Source organism: Passer montanus, unplaced genomic scaffold (genome assembly GCF_014805655.1).
Source record: "Passer montanus isolate IOZ18808 unplaced genomic scaffold, ASM1480565v1 scaffold38, whole genome shotgun sequence".
In the NCBI taxonomy this organism is placed as follows: Eukaryota; Metazoa; Chordata; class Aves; order Passeriformes; family Passeridae; genus Passer; species Passer montanus.
Window position 1 is genome coordinate 7,486,280 of NW_024368596.1, and position 18,842 is coordinate 7,505,121.

The 18,842-nt window shown below is 40.1% G+C and overlaps 1 protein-coding gene across 7 annotated transcripts in view; it reads left to right on the top strand.

Annotated features, from left to right (window-relative positions):
- IL1RAPL2 (interleukin 1 receptor accessory protein like 2) overlaps window positions 1-18,842 on the top strand; it is a 339,847-nt gene that overhangs the window by 230,945 nt on the left and 90,060 nt on the right. For all 7 annotated transcript variants that reach the window (XM_039717660.1, XM_039717666.1, XM_039717665.1 and 4 more), the window contains one exon: window positions 13,377-13,451. In XM_039717660.1, the coding sequence (XP_039573594.1) occupies window positions 13,377-13,451 (75 nt within the window). The remainder of the gene's footprint in view (window positions 1-13,376; window positions 13,452-18,842) is intronic.

Genomic DNA, 18,842 nt, shown 5'->3' on the forward strand with positions numbered 1-18,842 from the left:
CCATGAGGGTCCCTTGTCACAGCCTTGTCTCATGGCTCTGTTCCCTGTACAGTGTCCCTCAAGGAAGGGCTCCATCCCCACATCCATATGCCTGTGGCTTGCACTGGTACTGTGTGTGCCTCTCCTCTTCCCAGCTAGGATCCCTCATGCCTGTTTCCCAGAGCAGATATTCCAGTCTGTGATGTTGGTAAATCATTGTCCTGAGAGACGCGGGGAAATGGAAGGGAGGAGGAACAGGGCTAGGGCCACAACAGGGATGGAGGGGGCACACTCTCTGGTGCTGTTTCCTCTCACCATAGTGCAAATCTGCAGATTTCTGAGCATTCCCTGGTGGATGCCACTCATTCTGATCCAGGTTTTTCAAATATGTTGAGAAAGCAGAGGTGAGCACCAGGGAGAAACCTGTGCTTCCCTGAAAACTCTTCATCAAAGCCCGTTCATTGTGACTAACCACAATAATTGTACAACAGAGGCATCTCTTGTGTTAAGATTATAATGAAAGAAAAGAGAATAAAGAAGTTTCCTCAAATGCAGCCAAAGCTCCTTCCAAGCCAGTTTGCCCACCCTGGCCAGCTCAGTTCAGTCACAAAGAGCATCTGCTTCAGTCACAGTGTCAAAGTGAGCACAGAGACTCCTGACCCTGAGCTGCTGCTTCTCTCACAGCTCACATCAGACTAGGTTAAGTCAGGTTCTTTACCCTAAAAGATATGGCTGCAGAATAATCCTTGTTGTTCATTTCCATTCCAAGTAAGCATAAATAGTCTTGCTAAGTCCTCACAGAGCTGTGGGTTTTGTGCTGCTGGGAACTGGGCTCTCAGGTTGCCTCCATTGCCTCAGAGGAGTTCGCTCATTATTAAAGGAAATATCAGACTGCCAAAGGTGGAGAGATGGTGTTTTAGAAGAGGATGTTTGTAAATTGGGAACTGGGCTCTCAGGTAAAGCTCCCCTTGCCTCAGTGGAGTTCACTCATTATTAAAGGAAATATCAGACTGCCAAAGGTGGAGAGATGGTGTTTTAGAATAGGATGTTTGTAAAATCTGGGAGGAAAATATTGGGGAGAAAGATGGGGGGAAGAGATACTCTGTTAGATATCTGTGTATTGAAAGTGACAACACCTAATACAACTAGCAGGAAAATTTATCATGTGTTAAATTAATGTACTGTGTTATGGGATGCTTTTATATAGCAGTTTGGTTTTCTTGGTGAAGTTTTGTATTGAGAAGTAATAAAGAAAATTCTAGTGTAAAATATGCTACCTTCAACATTCATAAAACTTGCTGTACTTTAAAGGACCCAATCCTGTTCATATCCACAGAAATGGAAACTTTGCCATTGACTTCTATGGAAGCAAGGTCAGCTACAAAATGATCAATTAAATAGGATTCCAAGTATGATTTATTGTCCTCATGATACTCATTTTCACCCCATTAGCGTTTCTTTTCCTTAGTGTGACCTTCAGTCTTGCATAGTGAAATGCTTATTGCTCCAAACCACAACCTAACAGCTTGAGAATACAACTGATAAGGCAATGATCTGAGTCAAACAAGATAGTGCCCATGGGCAGGAGCTTCTTGTATAGTACACTGGACTCCTGGCTTCCCCTTGTAATGATTGTGGACATCCTGCCAGTATAAAATCTGTGTAATTCTAAAAAATCAGTGAATGTGTAGGTTTGGGCACCTGCCTGCCCATGGCATGAATTCCTTGTTTTGATTTTCTTGTGAGCGCAGCTTTTGCTTAATGTATGAAATTGTCTTTATCTCAACCATGAGTTTTCTTACTGCTACTCTTCTGATCCTCTCCCCAGTCCCAGCATGGGAGGAGTAAGCAAGTGGTTGTGGGGTGTGAGTTGCCAGCTGGGGTTAAACTGTGACACTAAATGATAGAATCCAGGCAGATATTTTCTTGAGGGGTGAAATTAATGTTAGTTTCTGTTTTCAAAGAAAAATAGCAACTTTCCATCAAACGGAAAACAAGCAAAGGGCTAATCCAAGTGGAACAGGAATTCAGTTATGAACCACCTGTATCACAGACCTGGGGAATCTTGACTTCAGTTTCCATTGAAAGATAGAGGTGTTTGATGTAGTGACAGATGACACCCTGTACTGTATGTTCTTTTTCTGTTGCTATTGGAATTGTGTATTTAGTGAATTAGTCATGATTGATGATAGTGTTTTATGGACTTGCTAGTTCTTCCTGGGAAAAAATGGCATATTTTAGCAATATTAATGGTTTGAGACTTAAGGATAGCAACATATATTTTTGTAATCTTTCAGCAGCAAAGCCACAATTTATACAAATGGATTCACTCTGTCTTTAGCTCAAGCAACTCTGACAAAATATGTCATTTGGAGTAATGTTGCTCATCATTCATAGATGCAAAAGCTTAAGGGTCCATTGCTTTGATATGAAAGTGTGCTGCAGTATTCTGCTTCTTTTAATATCAGTATATGGTGTTAATGATACTTCAACTATTTTAAGCAGCTCCAGTTGAGACTAAGAGAACAGAAAGGTGCTTATTTGCCAATAGAAAGAGATGTACTAACTTGGGAGTATGTAGAAAGAGAAAAGCAGCATTCCAGCAACAACTCAGAATTCCCTAAATGTCAGCTCTGCAGCAGTTAAAAAATAGTGCTGCAATGTATTCAGCCAAAATTGCCAATTTATGGCACAGTACAGTATATTAGATCCCTTTACAGCACCTTGGTAAGGAAGCACATCATTGCAGAATAATACCAGGGGCTGGGAGAGGTCTCTGGCTTGCTCTGGTGTATTTGCTGAAGTGCAGCCCAATCCTGCAGCTGCATTTGAATGCTTCCTGTGCTTGTGATATCAGTAATGCATGCATGGGGACCCATCACAGGATGGGCAACAGACAACAAAAACATGGTACAAAAGGTGGTCCTTAGACACAATCTGAGAGTAATAACAGATTAGGAGAGACATTCTGCCCTAAAAGACTGTCTTACAGTGCTAGTGCTGCTGTGCTATGCTTTTGTGATCCAGTCCTTTTACAATGCCACAATGCTTTTACTAATTAAAGAAAACCCAACACAACAACTCAACAAACAACCACCAGCTCTTCCTTTCTGTATTTAAACCACTGGTTCTCTAAAGAGCGTTGATATAATGTAGTTTGTATATAAGTGATAGATCCTTATATGGTGCCATATTAAAAGTGTGCTGACACACAAAGATTTTCTTTATTTACTAATTGAAATCTATGAGACAAAGTGCTAATATTTCCCATCTCTAATCCTGTATTTAGATTCTCTCCATAATGCCCTCTTAAAATACTTTGTTCTGTAATTATTAATCCAGATATTGTTCACCTCCTGAAAAACTGTCCTCCTCTTTAGCTATGCATCTCACGTCGTTCAGTTTAAGCCCTTGCCTTACATTGCTGGAAACACAGACCTTAGAATTGAATTGCTGAACAAGACAATCTTTTTTTTTTTTCCCCTGTAATAAATAAATCGGTGTTTGATAGCTGTTGTGTATCAGAAGGAGTTGATGGACAAGTATGTGTTGATTAGAGAGAATTGAATGTGGTGGATAATGCATCTTAGAGCAGACAACAAAATGGAAAAAAAATCAAATGGGGCTAGGTGGTAGGTAAAACAATTACACGTGCCTGGGCAGGTTATGACACTCACTGTATGAAGAACATGTAAGTAATGCAGCCTTTACTGTTTCCTGCCCTGCTGAATTTGTGCTCAGCCAGCCTCTCCATCCACCTATCTTCCCATCCTTAGGGACTGAAGTATGGTAAGAAATTTATAGTTTTTATTTGGAAGGAATTTTGAGGTTTTTTTTTCCTCAGATTTTTCTTTTATTTTACATTGGAAGAAAATCCAAAATTCACAAAACTCCTGTCATAAAGGCATGTCTGACAAATGCTGTGCGAGAATGCTGTTTCAGAAAGAAACAGAAGTTCCAGAGTGGCCTGACTGGAAAATTGGAGGGGGTCTTCTTTAAATGTCTTTATTGCTTTAAAATTGTTCCATGAGCTGGGGCAGTAACACTACATAATCACCCAGAAGATATAAAATGGCAGTCAAAATAGTATGTTGAGTTTCAATTGAATGATGTATTTTAAATGTAATGGCAGTTACCACCCAGAGCAGATTGAATCGTCTTGTTCTCTTGTTGAAAATGTCAAAGCAAAATCTTAAATTGCTTCAACACATGACAAACAGAAGACACTTTGAGCAGGAGAATGAAGAGTCAAGCAGGTTCCTTACAAGAAGCTGATACAATTTCATGAGAAATTTCTCAGAAATTGCATTCCTGGTACAAAACTCTTATTTGTCTGCTGGGGAAAAAAGCAGCAGAAAACCTAAAAGATGGGCAAGGAATGTTTCTCTGAGAGCAGAAAACCCCTCTGTGTGTTTGTGTGCAAGTGGTTCAGGCAGAGGCAGGTGGAGTACCTGAGTATTGGGACAGCCCTTTAGTGTTGTGCCCATGCCCCCTCATGGGGAGCTTGCACTGCCTTTTCCACTAAGGCTGGGGGAGCAGCTTCCCCCTCCTGCAACTTTGGGTGTGTAAGCCTTGGCTGAGAGGATTTGTTAATAAAAATAGAATTGGTTGCTCTCATCTTTTTTCCACTTGATGATTTTTGGCTCTGTCAATTTTTTTTTTTCTATTTTTCTCTTGATTTAAAGATTATCTTCATCTTTTAATAAAGGATGGAGGAAATATATTGAAGGATTAAATCCTTATCTGCAGCCATTTGAAGTGCCTGTGGGACTGTTTAATCTCACATTTCAGAGGATTTGGAAGCTAGGCCTCTCTGCAGTTTCTGCTGCATACAGTATATATGTGCTCAAATTGACCTGTGGGATGGGTGCAATCCATGGCTCACTCAGTGACAAGTTTATTTTATTGTCCTCTGATAAAAATGTCTGCTGTGTTGACAACCTGCTTCACAATGGTCACATTGATTCAAAACAAGTAAAGTCCCAATGACCTTTTTTTGGCTATGACTTCACTGCTTTCCATTGCTTTTAGCATTGCCTTGAGGTCTTTGAACAGTTTTTCTGGGCAGTTCATTTGCTCCTCTCAGCTGTGCTGGGTGTCACTCGCTGGGCTGGTTAATGGGGCTGTCCAGAGATGTCCCAGTGGGCACTGGAATGCAAATCCTTGGACTTTTTCCATGAATAGATCCCTGTACAGCCTTTAGTCAAGTTCTTCGTAGAGGTTTGCCTGCAATTCTTTGCATCCCCACTGACCAAAAAACATTTTCAAGTAAAATGGTAGTCTTAAAATACCATGTTTACTGTTGAATACTTGCCCTCTACAAACCTGATGCAGTGCTTTGCACATGTTTGGTGTATTTTTGTGAAAAAGAAATTGCATTATTGGATCAGAGACACTTCCCTTTGTTTGACAGTAGCTAGTACTGAAAGGTTCAGGTCCCAGGCTGATTACCAGGGGTTATTCTGCTTCTCATCAGCTGCTAGAGACTCTGATGTAAGTGGTAAAAGGCAGCAGAGCTGACTCTGAAAATGGGTCGTCCCGCCAGAGATTTCTATGGATGCTGCTTTTTTTGTTAATTCTTTTAAATCCTTTTCCTCAAATAAGAAGACAAATTTCCTGGGATCTATCTCCTTCATTTCTTAAAGCATTGTCTTTCATCAGAAGATTTACATTTTCTTGATCTTTGGTCATGAAGCAGGATAAACAATAGCAAGTGTATCTATGAGTTCCTTATCTGCCTATATTATGCCTGCTTTTATTCATTTTCCTGCTCATCCAACCAATAATGACATGATCTGCCCCAATTTTTTTCTTAATGATGCTCCATGTGCTTAGTGATTATACAATTCAAAACTTCTTCAGTGGAAAAACCAAAAATATAACAGACAAACCTGGTAGAATATATTTTGCAGCTTTTGAAGGCAAATTAGAGACAAAGAACCTACATAAATATTGCATAAACATTTTTTTGAAAGGTTTTCCTTGTCAAGTAAAGTAACATTTTTCATCATTGTAACAAGCTTAGGAAGCCAGGGTGCTAATCCAAAGAATGCATCAGAATTAATAGACTGGATAGGGCAGGTGAAACCTTCTCATTAGCCCCCAACAGAGCAAAATCAATTGGCAAGAGATGACTTAACTGAAGTTTCATGTTTCTTACTTGTGGATATAATTAATCTTAAAGACTTATTCCATCTAAAAATTGTTTATGGTATGGCAGCTTTGCAATTGTAATGACCCTGCTGAACATCAAAACAGTTTGAGCTGTCGCACTGTGCAACATCTAAAATTGTCCAAAATACAAGTTTTAAATGGTTGCTACTGCCTTTGAGACTTAAGTGAAATGCATTTTTAACATCATTCTTCAGTAGTTCTGTTGTTTTTTTTTGAAAAGCTGCCCAGGGTTGTTTGGTCTGCAGCGAGGGTTTGATCTGGGCAGTCTCAGGGCACAGGTGAGCCCTGAGGTTGAAACAGCAAAGTAAGAGGTGGCGAAATGGCACTGGCTCTTCCTTCAGCAGTTTGTGGTGAGCACTGGCTGGAAGCTGCTGTTGAGCTTGGAGATGGCTTTTCCTCAAAAAGAGCACCCATTGCTTTGCCTACAAATGGTACCATGGGTGCTTAAAACTTAGTTCATTTGTACACTTTCTCTACCTAATACAAGTTTTTTAGTTCTGGATAATAATGGATTACTTTGAGTTTTGTTAAAACAGTGCAAAAAATCCACTCTGTGGTAATTCATGTGTCTGGGGCTGTGCTGTGGTGCAGTACCTCACTGTGCACAGGTGGTCAAATTGATCATGGAATATTAATGGGTTGTGGACTGCAGGGTTTTGGTAGCCTGGCTTCAGGTTGACAAGAATGATAGCTTTCATTTGCATGCAGAGTCCAGCTGTTCCTTTAAGATGGATGAAGGGTTCTGGCTTCATCCGTCACCACTTCTTTACTTTTTTATAAGACAGAAAGAAAAAATAATTTAAAAAGCCAAACCATAAAATGTCATAAAATGTTCTTTGCAGATCTCCTTGAAATAGAGGGTAATTTCAAGCATCTTATTTCTGCCCAGAGTCCAAGAGAAACATTTGAGTGCAGATGAAATGGTGTCCTTTGTACTAAATACACTCTGTTCATTAAATAAAGCATACTCCATTTGAGATTTTAATGAATTACATTGAAGGAAAATGTAATTTACATTTAGTAAGAATTTATTACACTTTTTTTCTACTTGAGAGGAAACTCATGCTTAAAAGCAAGCTGCATGATCCACATTTAGGAAAGGAATAAAATCATCACAGGAATCATTTTGGTTGGGAAAGAACTTTGCATAATCTAACACAATCTGTGAAATTTAGAAATGCAGTGAAAGGAAAGGTGTGTTGGCAAGTGTAGGAGTAAGGAAGCTTGATAACCTCATACAGTGAAAGCCCTGCTAGCACAGAATTCTTCTGCTTTCCAGCACCCACCTTGCAATGACTCTAGTGACAGCACCAATGGTAACCCCTGCCATCAGTGCCACTGAATGTTTCACATCAGGAGATGCTAACAGTCAATGCCATGGGCATTTAACATGTATATTGCAGTCGTGTTAAGTGTTCAGCCCTGTTGTAATTACTTTGTGATAGGCACCTTGTGGGATTTTGCCATCTGTGCTTCAGTAATGTGCAATCTGTGCTATTGTTTCTACTCCACTTCACCAGTCCTGAGCCGTACTCTATTGCATAAGTTCTACCAATCTCACCAGTTTCTTTTCTACAACCCTATGATACTTAATTGCCTTGTGAGAAGGTGGAAGAAGGTCCAGCACAAACCTGAAAAATAGAAGATCCCAAAACAAAAATTGAGTTATTCTCTACTTCTCTTAACATGTTCATGAATTCAGCAGAGTTCATCTAGTACCTTCTCTCCAAAGCCATTTGGTTCTCTCTGTGCACTCTGATAGCATCCCATGTGCAGTAGATGAAGACAGGTGAGGAGACTGGCAGCAAGACTCTTTATTCAAAAGTGATTTTGCCCATGGAATGATTAGCTGCTCATAGTAAATAGTCTCCATGGGTTACAAGGGCACACCTGCATTAGAAGTTGTTGGAGCAGCTGGTAGGAACAGGACAGGCACAGTCAGTTGTGCAGGATTTTCACTGCTCTCAAAGTCAAGGGAACTGCAGTCATGGCCAGCTTCTTCTTGGTGCCAGTAGCATGAAACACGGGTCTGTTCTGAGTCACTGAGGACTTGATGGTTTAAAATCAAAACCACCAGTAACGAACCAAGATCATTTGAATGCCTCAAAATTCATTTCCCTTGTGAGCTGCATTTCAGCATGGACACAGCATCTTGTGAAAGCTGTGATTGTGTTGTCCTTCTTTCTATGTCATAAAAAAAATTCATGTGATGAATTCCAATTATTTACTCCTAATATAAAAATTCGAAACTTCTTTTTGCAGAAAATGTGCCCCAAAGTCAGCCATAACAGTGCATTAAAGCACTCTTGATCCTAGGTAGGGTTTTCAAAAAGTGGTGTTCATGGTGGTAGTGGCCAAGGGGGAGGCATCCAGCTGCTAAATCATTTCACAGCATTTTCCCAAAAGAAGCATTTCCTGCTTGAATGGTAATAAATAGAAAAAAACTCTTTGTCATTGGCTAATGACTCCTGACTTCCACACAAGTTCTGAGTTTACTGAGTTGCAGTTTTTTTGAGAATAAGCGTTCAGTGTTTATTTTCAAAGATGGAGATATTTATCCTTAGACAACATCTCATTGCAGTGGCTTTATTTCTGTTAGAGCAAACAACAAATGGAGGTGCAATCATTTTGTCAGCTTAAACTGAGAGGAAGGAAATAACACAATAGGCAACTGATGGAGAAGTGTGTTTTGACTGACTGGTGGAGCACACTACAATAGAGCTAATCAGGAAACAGGGTCCCTGTATAAACACAGCCTCACAAAATTGCATTTTTATGAATGAGTTGCTTCATGTGATTTCCTACTACTTTTCACCTTGTGTGGTAATTTTCTACTGTGCCAAGAAAATGGAAAGCAATGATTCTTATCTGGTAGCAGGACTACTGGTGATAGTGTGTTAGAGGTTCAGTCCACAAAGTCCAAGTGAGAACCCTTGGCTTTTTAAACAAGCTTTTAACCCTTCAAGTGAACAGTCCATTCCCTGTCAGCCAAACTACAGCTGTCACATTTCCATTTACATCTGCACAATTGACTCTCACATTTGTGTCGTTTGTAAGCAGCAACATGAAAGTTAAAGCAGTAGCAGGTCAGGCCTCAAGCATTTTACTGCCAGCCTCTGAGAAACTTCTTGGCACAAGCTGGGATTTCAGGTGAGACAAAGGGAGTTAGGTACATATCTTTTTAAAAGGTAAAATGCTGAGTTTCTCATAGCAACATATGCCCTCTGGTTAATGTATTGATTGAGAGCTTTGTATGCAGTTAGCTCCATTGTCGTCTGTGGTGTGCAAGTTGCAGTATCACTGCCAAGGTTTGTCTTTGCCAAAGTAGATCTAAGCCATGTCTGGAAGCATATGTATTTGAACTGGGAGTGAACAAAAGCTTAACTTCGGGTATGAGCTAGTTTCAGATTAAGGATTTGGCATGCAGTCATTTGCCCCAGAGGATGCTATTCAAACAGATCTGTTCTGCTGTCAAAAGGTTAGCCAGATTCTTGATTGAATGATACTAGAGGCTGTATGTTAATTAATGGTGGGAAAATGCCAGATCTTTTGATTGAAGGAAGTAGGTTGGCATGCAATTGTCTCATAGAAGCTTTGAAACAATTTTGTTAGATTCCTTGCATTCTGTTTCATATTTAGATAATTTTTCGTTTCATCATTGCAAATTACATGAGCAAATGTCCAGGAGGTACATCAATAGCAAAATTATAGAACAGCAAATGTACTTTGGGTGCTTATCTCAAGAAGAGGGAAGTCATTATCCACCACTAGGAAGAAGAAAGCTGTTCCCCAGCGTTTGACAGTTTCTAGCCACATGGGAATTAACATTTTAGCTCCCTTCTAAGAGTTATCTGGTCTGGAAAACACTCCAGCTATGCTGAGTGTCCCACACACAAGAAAGAGGCCCTTCAGATCATAAGCAGCTGGATTTCAGGGATGACCCTGGTGCTGACAGGCTTCACACTGGAGCAGTTCAGGGCCTGGAGCACAGGTGATGCCTGTTGGCTTGGGGCATGCCCTACTGCATGGCACAGGGGAGTGGGATCTGCATTCAGTTCAGAAGATGTGTTTAGCTGAGCCACTCAAAATATGCAGTAAGAGAGACTTGAGTTCATTGTAGCAGCAGTTTGGGCTCCCTGTCTGTCACTGTGGATGCTGTAAAAGTCTGACTGGAGCAGGGTGGGTGCTGTGAAGCTGCTGCAGAGGGAAGGGGAAATAGAGCTGTGTCAGATAACAAACTGTGAAGGAACTGGGGCTTACTGAGAAGCCTGATGGGTTTTCTAGCTGGTTATGGCTGCTTTTCCCTATGTAAAGATATCCTAAGGCTGTTTGTTTTCAACTGCTTTCTACTTTTTCAAGAGAACTCATTAGTGTGTCTGAATATGGAATGACAGATTTTTGAAACAGTAGGGCTGTGGTGGGGAAAAAAAATGAGCCTCCAGGCTCTGAGGCTCCACTCCTCTAAGGCAGTTTTCTTCTTTAGTTGCTCCTGTGAGTAGCCAAATGTTGACCTGTGCAGCACATCATGCTCTGCTTTATCCGACAGAGATCACTGTGTAACTCACTGGAGAGACCAAATCTTTTACAGGTCTCTTCTCTGCTTTCCTGCAGCGTTTCTGGTGTGACAGCATAATCCTTGTGACTATGACAAAAAGAGAATAAAAGCATCATTTATGCTGGGAAGGAAAATGCACCTGTATGAACAGCTGCAGAGGACCTCATCAGAGTCTTGATCAGTACAACAATGTCTCTTTAAAACTCTCATGGACAAATGGAGTGACAATGTTGAAATCACAGCAATGTGATTATTGTCCTAAAGTTTGTGTTACTTTTCAATGGAGTGAATATACGCATAGGAGGAAACAGCACTTTAGACAGTTCCTGAGCAGTCTGGCTGCTAAACAGCCTCTGGCCATGTTCTCCAGTGTCTTTTGGGAGGCACATGCATTGCCAGGTGCCTCTGAGTAAAGAAATGTCTTTCCAGCTTGTCTTCCAACACCTGTAACTTCCAGCCATGCCCCAGGTAGTGAGTTCTGTACTCCTGGGACAAGGTACAGAAGCCTCCCCTCAGTCTCAGCTCTGTCTGTATCTTCCAAATCCAGCCCAGGCAGTCCCAGCCTGCTCACTGGATGAACTCCTAGAATGACAAGGAAAGGCAAAGGAACCCCTTAGGCTGCTGCAAAGTCAGACCACTACTGTCCAAAGGTGGGTCTGTCTAGGTGGCCACAGGAATTGCTGCCTTGGGAAGCTGATGTCATCCTTGTGGCTTCACCATGCTCAGAGCAGCCCGGGGACATGCCGCATTCCATGACATTTGGAAGGGGAAAAAAGAAGTGTAGACAGCTGTATCACAGCTTTTCCCTTGACAGTTCATGAGGTGGATTCAGTTTCATAGCAGAATTACTGCCCCTTTGATAATAGGAAGAACATTTGCAGTACATTTAGTTGTTTTAATTTCATGTAGCTTTGTGGGAGGTCAAGTAAGAGTTTATACTGTTAGCTTTATTAAGTAGATGTTGATACAGTAACAGCACTAACTTTTTGTTCTTCTTTTCCTTGAGCAATGCTGCAAATCAGTGCCCCATGTCTAGAATTAAAGAAAATTGTAGAGGAATAGGAATTGTAGAGGAATAGGAATTTGAATAAATGTTTTTAGACATCTGTCAAGTACAGAGATCATGTAAGTCTAGAGTCCCTTGTAACTGAAAATATCTTCTGTTGCCTTTCTGTTTAAGAAGGACCAAAAGTGAATTTCATAAGGTGAATAAGTCATCTGATGTCTGACCTCTAAAATAAGATTAGCCTTTGTTTTCAGTAAGCACATCTGACATTGAAGAGCCAGCAGTTTGTTGCCTTCTCATCCCAAAATCCCTTTGGGCCATTTCAGTTCCTGTGGAAAGAGCTCTGACAGGCTGCCAGTTCATTACGGTGATTACTCTCCAACAAGAACATGGCAGACCATAACCATTTAAAATGTGACGTGCAGGAGCACATTTAGAAAACTTCCAAATGTTGCAAGTAAAGCTGAGGGAAACAGGGGGAAGCCCTGGTCAGATTGGGTTAGAAAGGGTGTAGGTAGAAATGGGATATGAAGAGAATATGAAGTGAGGAAAGCCTGATCACACTGGCACAGCATGGATGAAGCTGCTCCAGCAACTTTTCTGCATATTCTACAATGAACAGATTACTATTTAGTACCAGAAAATAAAAATAATAAGAAAAGCATAAAGGTAGGAAGAAAAGCCTGAAAAAATGAAGAAAAGGCTAAAGAAAAAACAAAACCCTGTTGTAACTATACCAGAAACTGAAACTCTGAGGCCATTGTGGATGTAAAATTGGTTTGTAGATTGACAATCGTTGTTGTTTATTTTACAAACTCTGGTCAAATAATTGCAGGTGATGAGTTTTAACAAGAGAACTTTGAAGGTAATTTTTAAATGTTTAATTTAATGTGGTGCAAGATGCTGTACTTTATAAAAAACCATTTATCCCCATTTTCAGGAATACACATCGTTTATTTCAAGATAAGCCAAATTACAAAACCTATTTGCACAGTCTGGCCCTGAGTTTTCAAACAGGGGTGTGAAGCCTGTGCCTGCAGCTATACTTTTTAAGAGTTGTGTTATCTGCTTGCTGGAGCAGTTCCCTGGCAGGAAAGGCTGGGGTGTTGTTTCCTACTCTCAGATGGAGATATTCCTGCACAGCAGGAATCAGAGTCCCCAGTAAGGCTTTGAGGACAGGCTCTGGGTACCCCACCTGCTGGGGTGGGAGTCTAAGCTACTGTGGAGCTGCTGGGGTCCTTCAAGCACAATCGTGTGCAAGTTTTCTATGTGTTGTTTTGGACAGGCATAAAGACATGTTGGGACTGGTCACACCGAGATAGGTTTGTCTGGCACTTCAAATTCACTGTGTTAACTTTGCAGTATGAGGGTCTAAACTGCTTGTTCTACTTATTACATGTAAGTTAAAAGTGAGAAATTGAATTTGTTTTGCTGCTTTGTGCTAAAAATGTAATTCTTGAGACTGGTAATTTCTGTTGAATCAGGGGATCGCCACAGCCACAAGGTAGGTGGTGACACATTGGCCATGTAACAGCTGTACTGTGTAATAAATGTTTACATGCCATCAAGTATACAAACATTTGATTGCTTACATGACAGAGATTTTCTTTTGCAGTCATTGGTCTCAATTTTTCCATTACATTTTCTCATTTTCTTTTCTAGCTTTACTCACAGACAAACCTCCAAAGCCATTGTTCCCCATGGAGAACCAGCCAACTGTTATAGATGTCCAGCTGGGTAAGTCCCCTTCTGGGAATAATAGATCCTAAACTTCCACTCTGGTAGCAGACGGGATAAATTGAAAGTGGTAAGAAAGGTTTAGTGGTAGTTATTACATGCAAATCAATTTGCAGCTTCTCATTTATAACCGTAGAATTTACTGCCACGGCAATTTAAGGGAGTGAACATCAGGGGATGGCAGCACTAATTGGTTACAATGGGTATTAAATATAAAGCACTGATGCTCTTCTTAATATATGATTGGTAGAGTAAAAGATGTCTAAATTGGTGCTGTATTGGTCAGTTGATGTTCACTGTAAGACAAATGTTCTCATAAAAGAAATGCTGATTCCTTTAAAAGTTAGTGTAAAGCATTGCATTTTCAGGTTGTTCTGAATGTGTACCAGAAAGGGCTTTTGACTAAAATGCTTGTATGCTTTTCTCACTCCTGTTATATATTCTTCTGTGAATGCACATCTCTGAATCTCAGCTAGCAGCCTCTATTTTCTGTCATGTTAGAAAATAATGTTAGAGAGTTCTGCTAACTTTGGAGAGCTGTAGGGCATTGTGATACTGAAAGAACTGCTCAGTGTTGAGGTTCCAGGGGTTTTTTTCAGTGACTTTAAAATAGATTTCTAATTTTAAGAGGGAGAATTGGAGTTGCTGTTAAGGACTGTGGTGCCATGAGCTTAAATTACAAGAGATGTATTGCATATGGGGATTATTCACTCGGTGCTCAAACTGTGGCACTTTCCTTCTTGAGCTTGACTCTCTTCCTCCTTTATACCAAAGCTGTCTGGAATTCAGAGGTGGAATGGTGTTTAATGGCCAGCAGGGTCAGTGTGAAACATCTTAAGAGGGCTGGTGACATTGTGGTAAAGCTGTTTGTATTTGTGAAATTCTATGGGTCTCTACTTGAGATGAGTACAAAGACACATCGTTGTTCTTAAACCAGGTGCCAAACAATGTCAGAGAAGCACTGTAGCTGCTATGAGTATTTAAAAATGGGGCTTGAATTCTTGAATGTGAGAATATAAATGATTTGTGACCTTAAAGATTAGCTTTCTCTCATACACCTGAATTGACTCAGGAGTCTGTAAGGGCTTGCACAGGGAAGACAGGAGAGGATCTGGGCAGCAGCCAGTGCCAGATGAATTCTGCAGAGAGGTGCATGTCTGTATATTTAGGTTCCCCTCCACAGGGCTTGAATATCTGTAGCTGAACAGAAATTGCCCCTAAAAGAGGATATGAAATGGATCTGGAGCCATAGTTAAAACCCTACCTGAGTTACCAGCCAAACCCAGTCACTGAAGTTTGGATCAGCCCAAAAGGCTGAATTCAGTCTCCTGGTCTAACTTCTTAAAAGTCAACTTTGTAATGATTTCCTTTGGGAGCACACTGTCCCTGTATACATCTGTGTAATAAATGCACTCAGAGTACCCATCTTTGTTTCCTGCATTTTCATTTCATCTTCATTTTCTATTCCAAGTTCCCCTGCTCCATCAGGACTGTTGGTTTTGCACTGAATTCTTTGTTGTTGTTGTTGTTTACGTGAAAACATTTTGTTCTGGCTGATTAAAAGGAGGTTTGATTAAAAAAATTAAAATAAACCCCCTCCTCTCCATGGAGATGTGGCTCAGTAATAGGATTTTGCAATATCTCTAGAGGGAAATACAGATCTTGCATTTTTATCTGCTGGAATGTAATCCATTAGTTGTCCCTTAAGAGCAGGGAATTTACATATGGTGCTTTTTTCTGATATGTTAATAGGTTTGGTTATTGCCACTAAACCATATTCATATGACTGAACCTTAACTTATTTTGCAGTGAAGTTTATTGATTTCCCTCTTGATTTAACTTGGCAAATAGATGAAGCTGGAAGATTCTCAGGGAGCACCTTCATCTTGTGGAGGCCACCAGCAGCTTGGGGCAGGCAGCTTGTGCTGGCCTCTGAAATGTGCCACAGCCTTGAAGGACTGGGAATTATTTGATTGCACAATGTAAGGTGGGGGGAAGTTTTGTGTAAGGATCTATAAGGTCACTTCATTGAAACCTTGTTAAGCTCCTAGGAGTTTTGAAAAATTTACATTACTCGATATTTTATTAGATATTAAAAGGAAATTTCTGTGTTTTACATGCCCAAGGAGTCAAATCACCCAATATGGCTGATTTTTCAGTAGTTATGCAAGTATGAAATGTAGCAACTAAGCTACAAAAGAAATGGAGTTTAATCCATCTACTTGTTCTGCAGAGATTATTTTAGTTTTCTATTGGAAAACTAATCTTTAAAGAAATAGCTGTCTTTCCTCTATAAATAGACAAGATTAATAATTATTTACTGTCTTTATCCTTAATGATTAGCATGATGCAATGCAAAATCTCCCTAGGCCTTTAGGCAGTGGCCTAACTATTTAGCAGCTTATTGGGCCTTACTGCAAACTTCAATATTCACCTTTTAGCTTTCAGATCTTATAGGATTTTTTAGTGAAAACAGGTGTGCACCATTCTTATTGACAGTGGATAAAAGAGCTCCTTCAGGCTTCAAACATGGTCCGAGCCTGCCTTGTTCTTCTTAAGGAGCAGGCAGGTATTTTATGTTTTCTGTTTTTCTTTGGAATGTGACAGAGATCAAAAACCAATCCCATCAAGATTAGAGAGAAGCAGAAACTGGAATTTGCTTCTTTTTTGTTTTCTGTATTTGCTTGTGGTGAAGAAACAGAGCCAGAGATGGGGGCACGGGGGGGTTGACAGGAGGACAAAAGAGCATCCCAGAGGACTGGAGAAACACTCCAAAACAGTTTCACTCATTTGCTTTACCAAGTCAGACAATCATTTCTTCTCTGGGCTGACCTAGAAAATAATTACTGATTTTTTTGTTTTTGTTGGTGTCCATTTACTGCTTCCTTTTTGTAAAAAAAAACCAAAAAAACCCCCACAAACAAATAAACAAACAAAAACAAAAACAACAAAAAAACACACTAGAAAAAGACCCAACCTTTTTATTTGCATTTTAAATTTTTTGCATTGAGGTTAGTACAAAAATAGTTCTTGATTGTGTTGTATGTGATATGATACATTTCATATTTCTCTACCTTGGTATTAAAAAATAACATTTGTTCTTCCTAAAAAAAAAAAATAAATCCTGAGTTTTCTTCATGACATTAAAATCAAATTTGATAGTACAGGCCAAAATACACAGCTCTTGTGCCCAGGAGATGGGGTGGCTTTGGCAGAAGGTCTTGAAGACCATCTCCCCTGTGAAGCTCTTACTATGAATTTATTGAAGTGTATGCCAGTGTGATTCATAGCTGAGTTGTTCAAAGGCCCCTTTTTTGGAGCAGGAGCTTGCTGTTACTTTGACCATATAAACCTAAGTGTGTTTATGGATTTTTTTATGCCAAATCCCTGAGTTTAGAGAATTCCTTATGTGATTTAGAAGAGTAAAGATTGAGACCTCAGTCAGGTGTCTTGGGGCTGTGAGCAGTAAGTTTTAAAGATCTGTTATCTACTTTCACATACAGCTGCCTGACAGCAAGTGGAGCATGCTGGGCTGTAACTCTAAAAATGACATGTTGGTACATTGCTCTGCTGATTTCTTAATTCATTTGTTACATTCTTTTCCAGCTAACTCTGTCCACTCTTCGTGCTTTGAGAACAAGGAAAAAAGGAAAACCAGTCTTCTGTGTTTTGATTACATGATTACAGAGTAGGTTTCTCCTTTGAATTTGCACAGTTTTAGTAGCACCAAGAAGCCAAAATCCCACTGATCCCTGGCGTTGTTGTGCTGCCAGCTCTCAGCTGGTATAGAAACAGTGGGACAGAGGCATTTGTGAGAGAAAGGAAGCACAGTTGTGCTCTGCTGATTTTTGGCTGGACACAGATCTGTAAGGATCTATATCTAGCCAGTCTATGTATAAACAGCTGCCAGAGTTCTCTAGCTTGCATCATGGCTGCTATTTTTCATTTGTGTGTTTCACAGAGTATCAAAAAAGCTAAAAATACAATATCAAAATAGATGCTAAATCTGTTAACTCTGTACCATGTATTACAGAGAGTGCAGTGTTAAGTTAGACTTCTTATGAATGAGTTAGTTGAGTGGAATGAATTTTGCATGTTTGGGTCTGTATTAATTGAATATATAATTTACATATCATTTTCTTTTCAGCTATGTCCTGGTTTTGGTTTCAGGTGTATACCTAAGAAATGTAGCAGGAGTCTTAAAAAACAAAGCAAGAATCCTCTGTGTTAATTCATTTACTGAACAGGAAGGATGTCAAGGGGTTTAACTCGCTTTTGTCATGGTAGTTTCTCTGTTTCTAAAGATGCTGAGGAAAGAAAACACGTAGTTTATGAGGATTGTCATTATTCCTAATAGCTGAACTATTCAGAAAGATTTTGTTTCTAAAAGATTTAACAGCACAATTCCCTGGGACTCATTATTAGGCAGATCAATAGAGATCAATAGAGCTACTGTAAAACAAGTGCAAGGGAATGTACAAAGTTACATCTGCTGACAGGTATAGGAATAGACTAAAAATAGTCAGGAATAAAAAAAGCCCTTTTGGTTTGCAACAGTGGCTGGAAGGAATTATTTGAGGAGTGAAAATTCATGCATTTACTGACATTTTAAATATACCACTTCACTTTCCACAGTCTCAATTTTCACTGAGATGCCTCTTCTCTCTTAAATAATAATTTTTAACAAAGAAAACCCTGCAAGATGTTTGAGGCATTCATTTCATACCAAGCCTATTTATTCAAGACAATCCAGCACTGTCTCATTACAGATTTGCTCATTAAATCTTGCGTTATTTCATATTTAAAGATACAGGTATTTGATAAGCAGTTGAATAGAGTGGTGATCTTGGACAGGAAGCAATACAGAATATTTGAACTGTAAAATGCTTCAAGTAGAGCAAGTGATTTAAAAGTGAAGTTGGTAAGAAATTCTTATTTAGTGTGCTTGCAGAGTGAAAAGAGCACTGATAATTGTCCATGGTGAAGCCTCTTGAGTGTTGTGGATGTGCCTTTTGTTTGGGGTTTGATTAAAGGGTCATGTGAGACAGCTGCTCAGGAATGTAGTGGGTACCAGGGATCCTGGATGTTGGTTACTCCAGGCTGCCTTTCTTTCCTCCCTCAGCTGCTCCCAGGCATTCTCCAGCCTAGGGCTTGGCAGGGGCTCTCAGAGGGAGATCTGGGTTTCTGTGAGCCGGGTCAGACCCAGAGCTTTGCACCTTCTGGCTCATCTGGGATGGCATGGAAGAGACAAACATTGAGGAATCAGAGGTGACCTGATCCAAGTGGGTCCTGAGTCAACAAAGAGACTGTCTGAAAGTTATCCATAGAGACTCACTGTTCTTTCCTAGTGCAAGGCCTGAGTGGGGGATAAGTGACAGTCTTGCCCCAAAT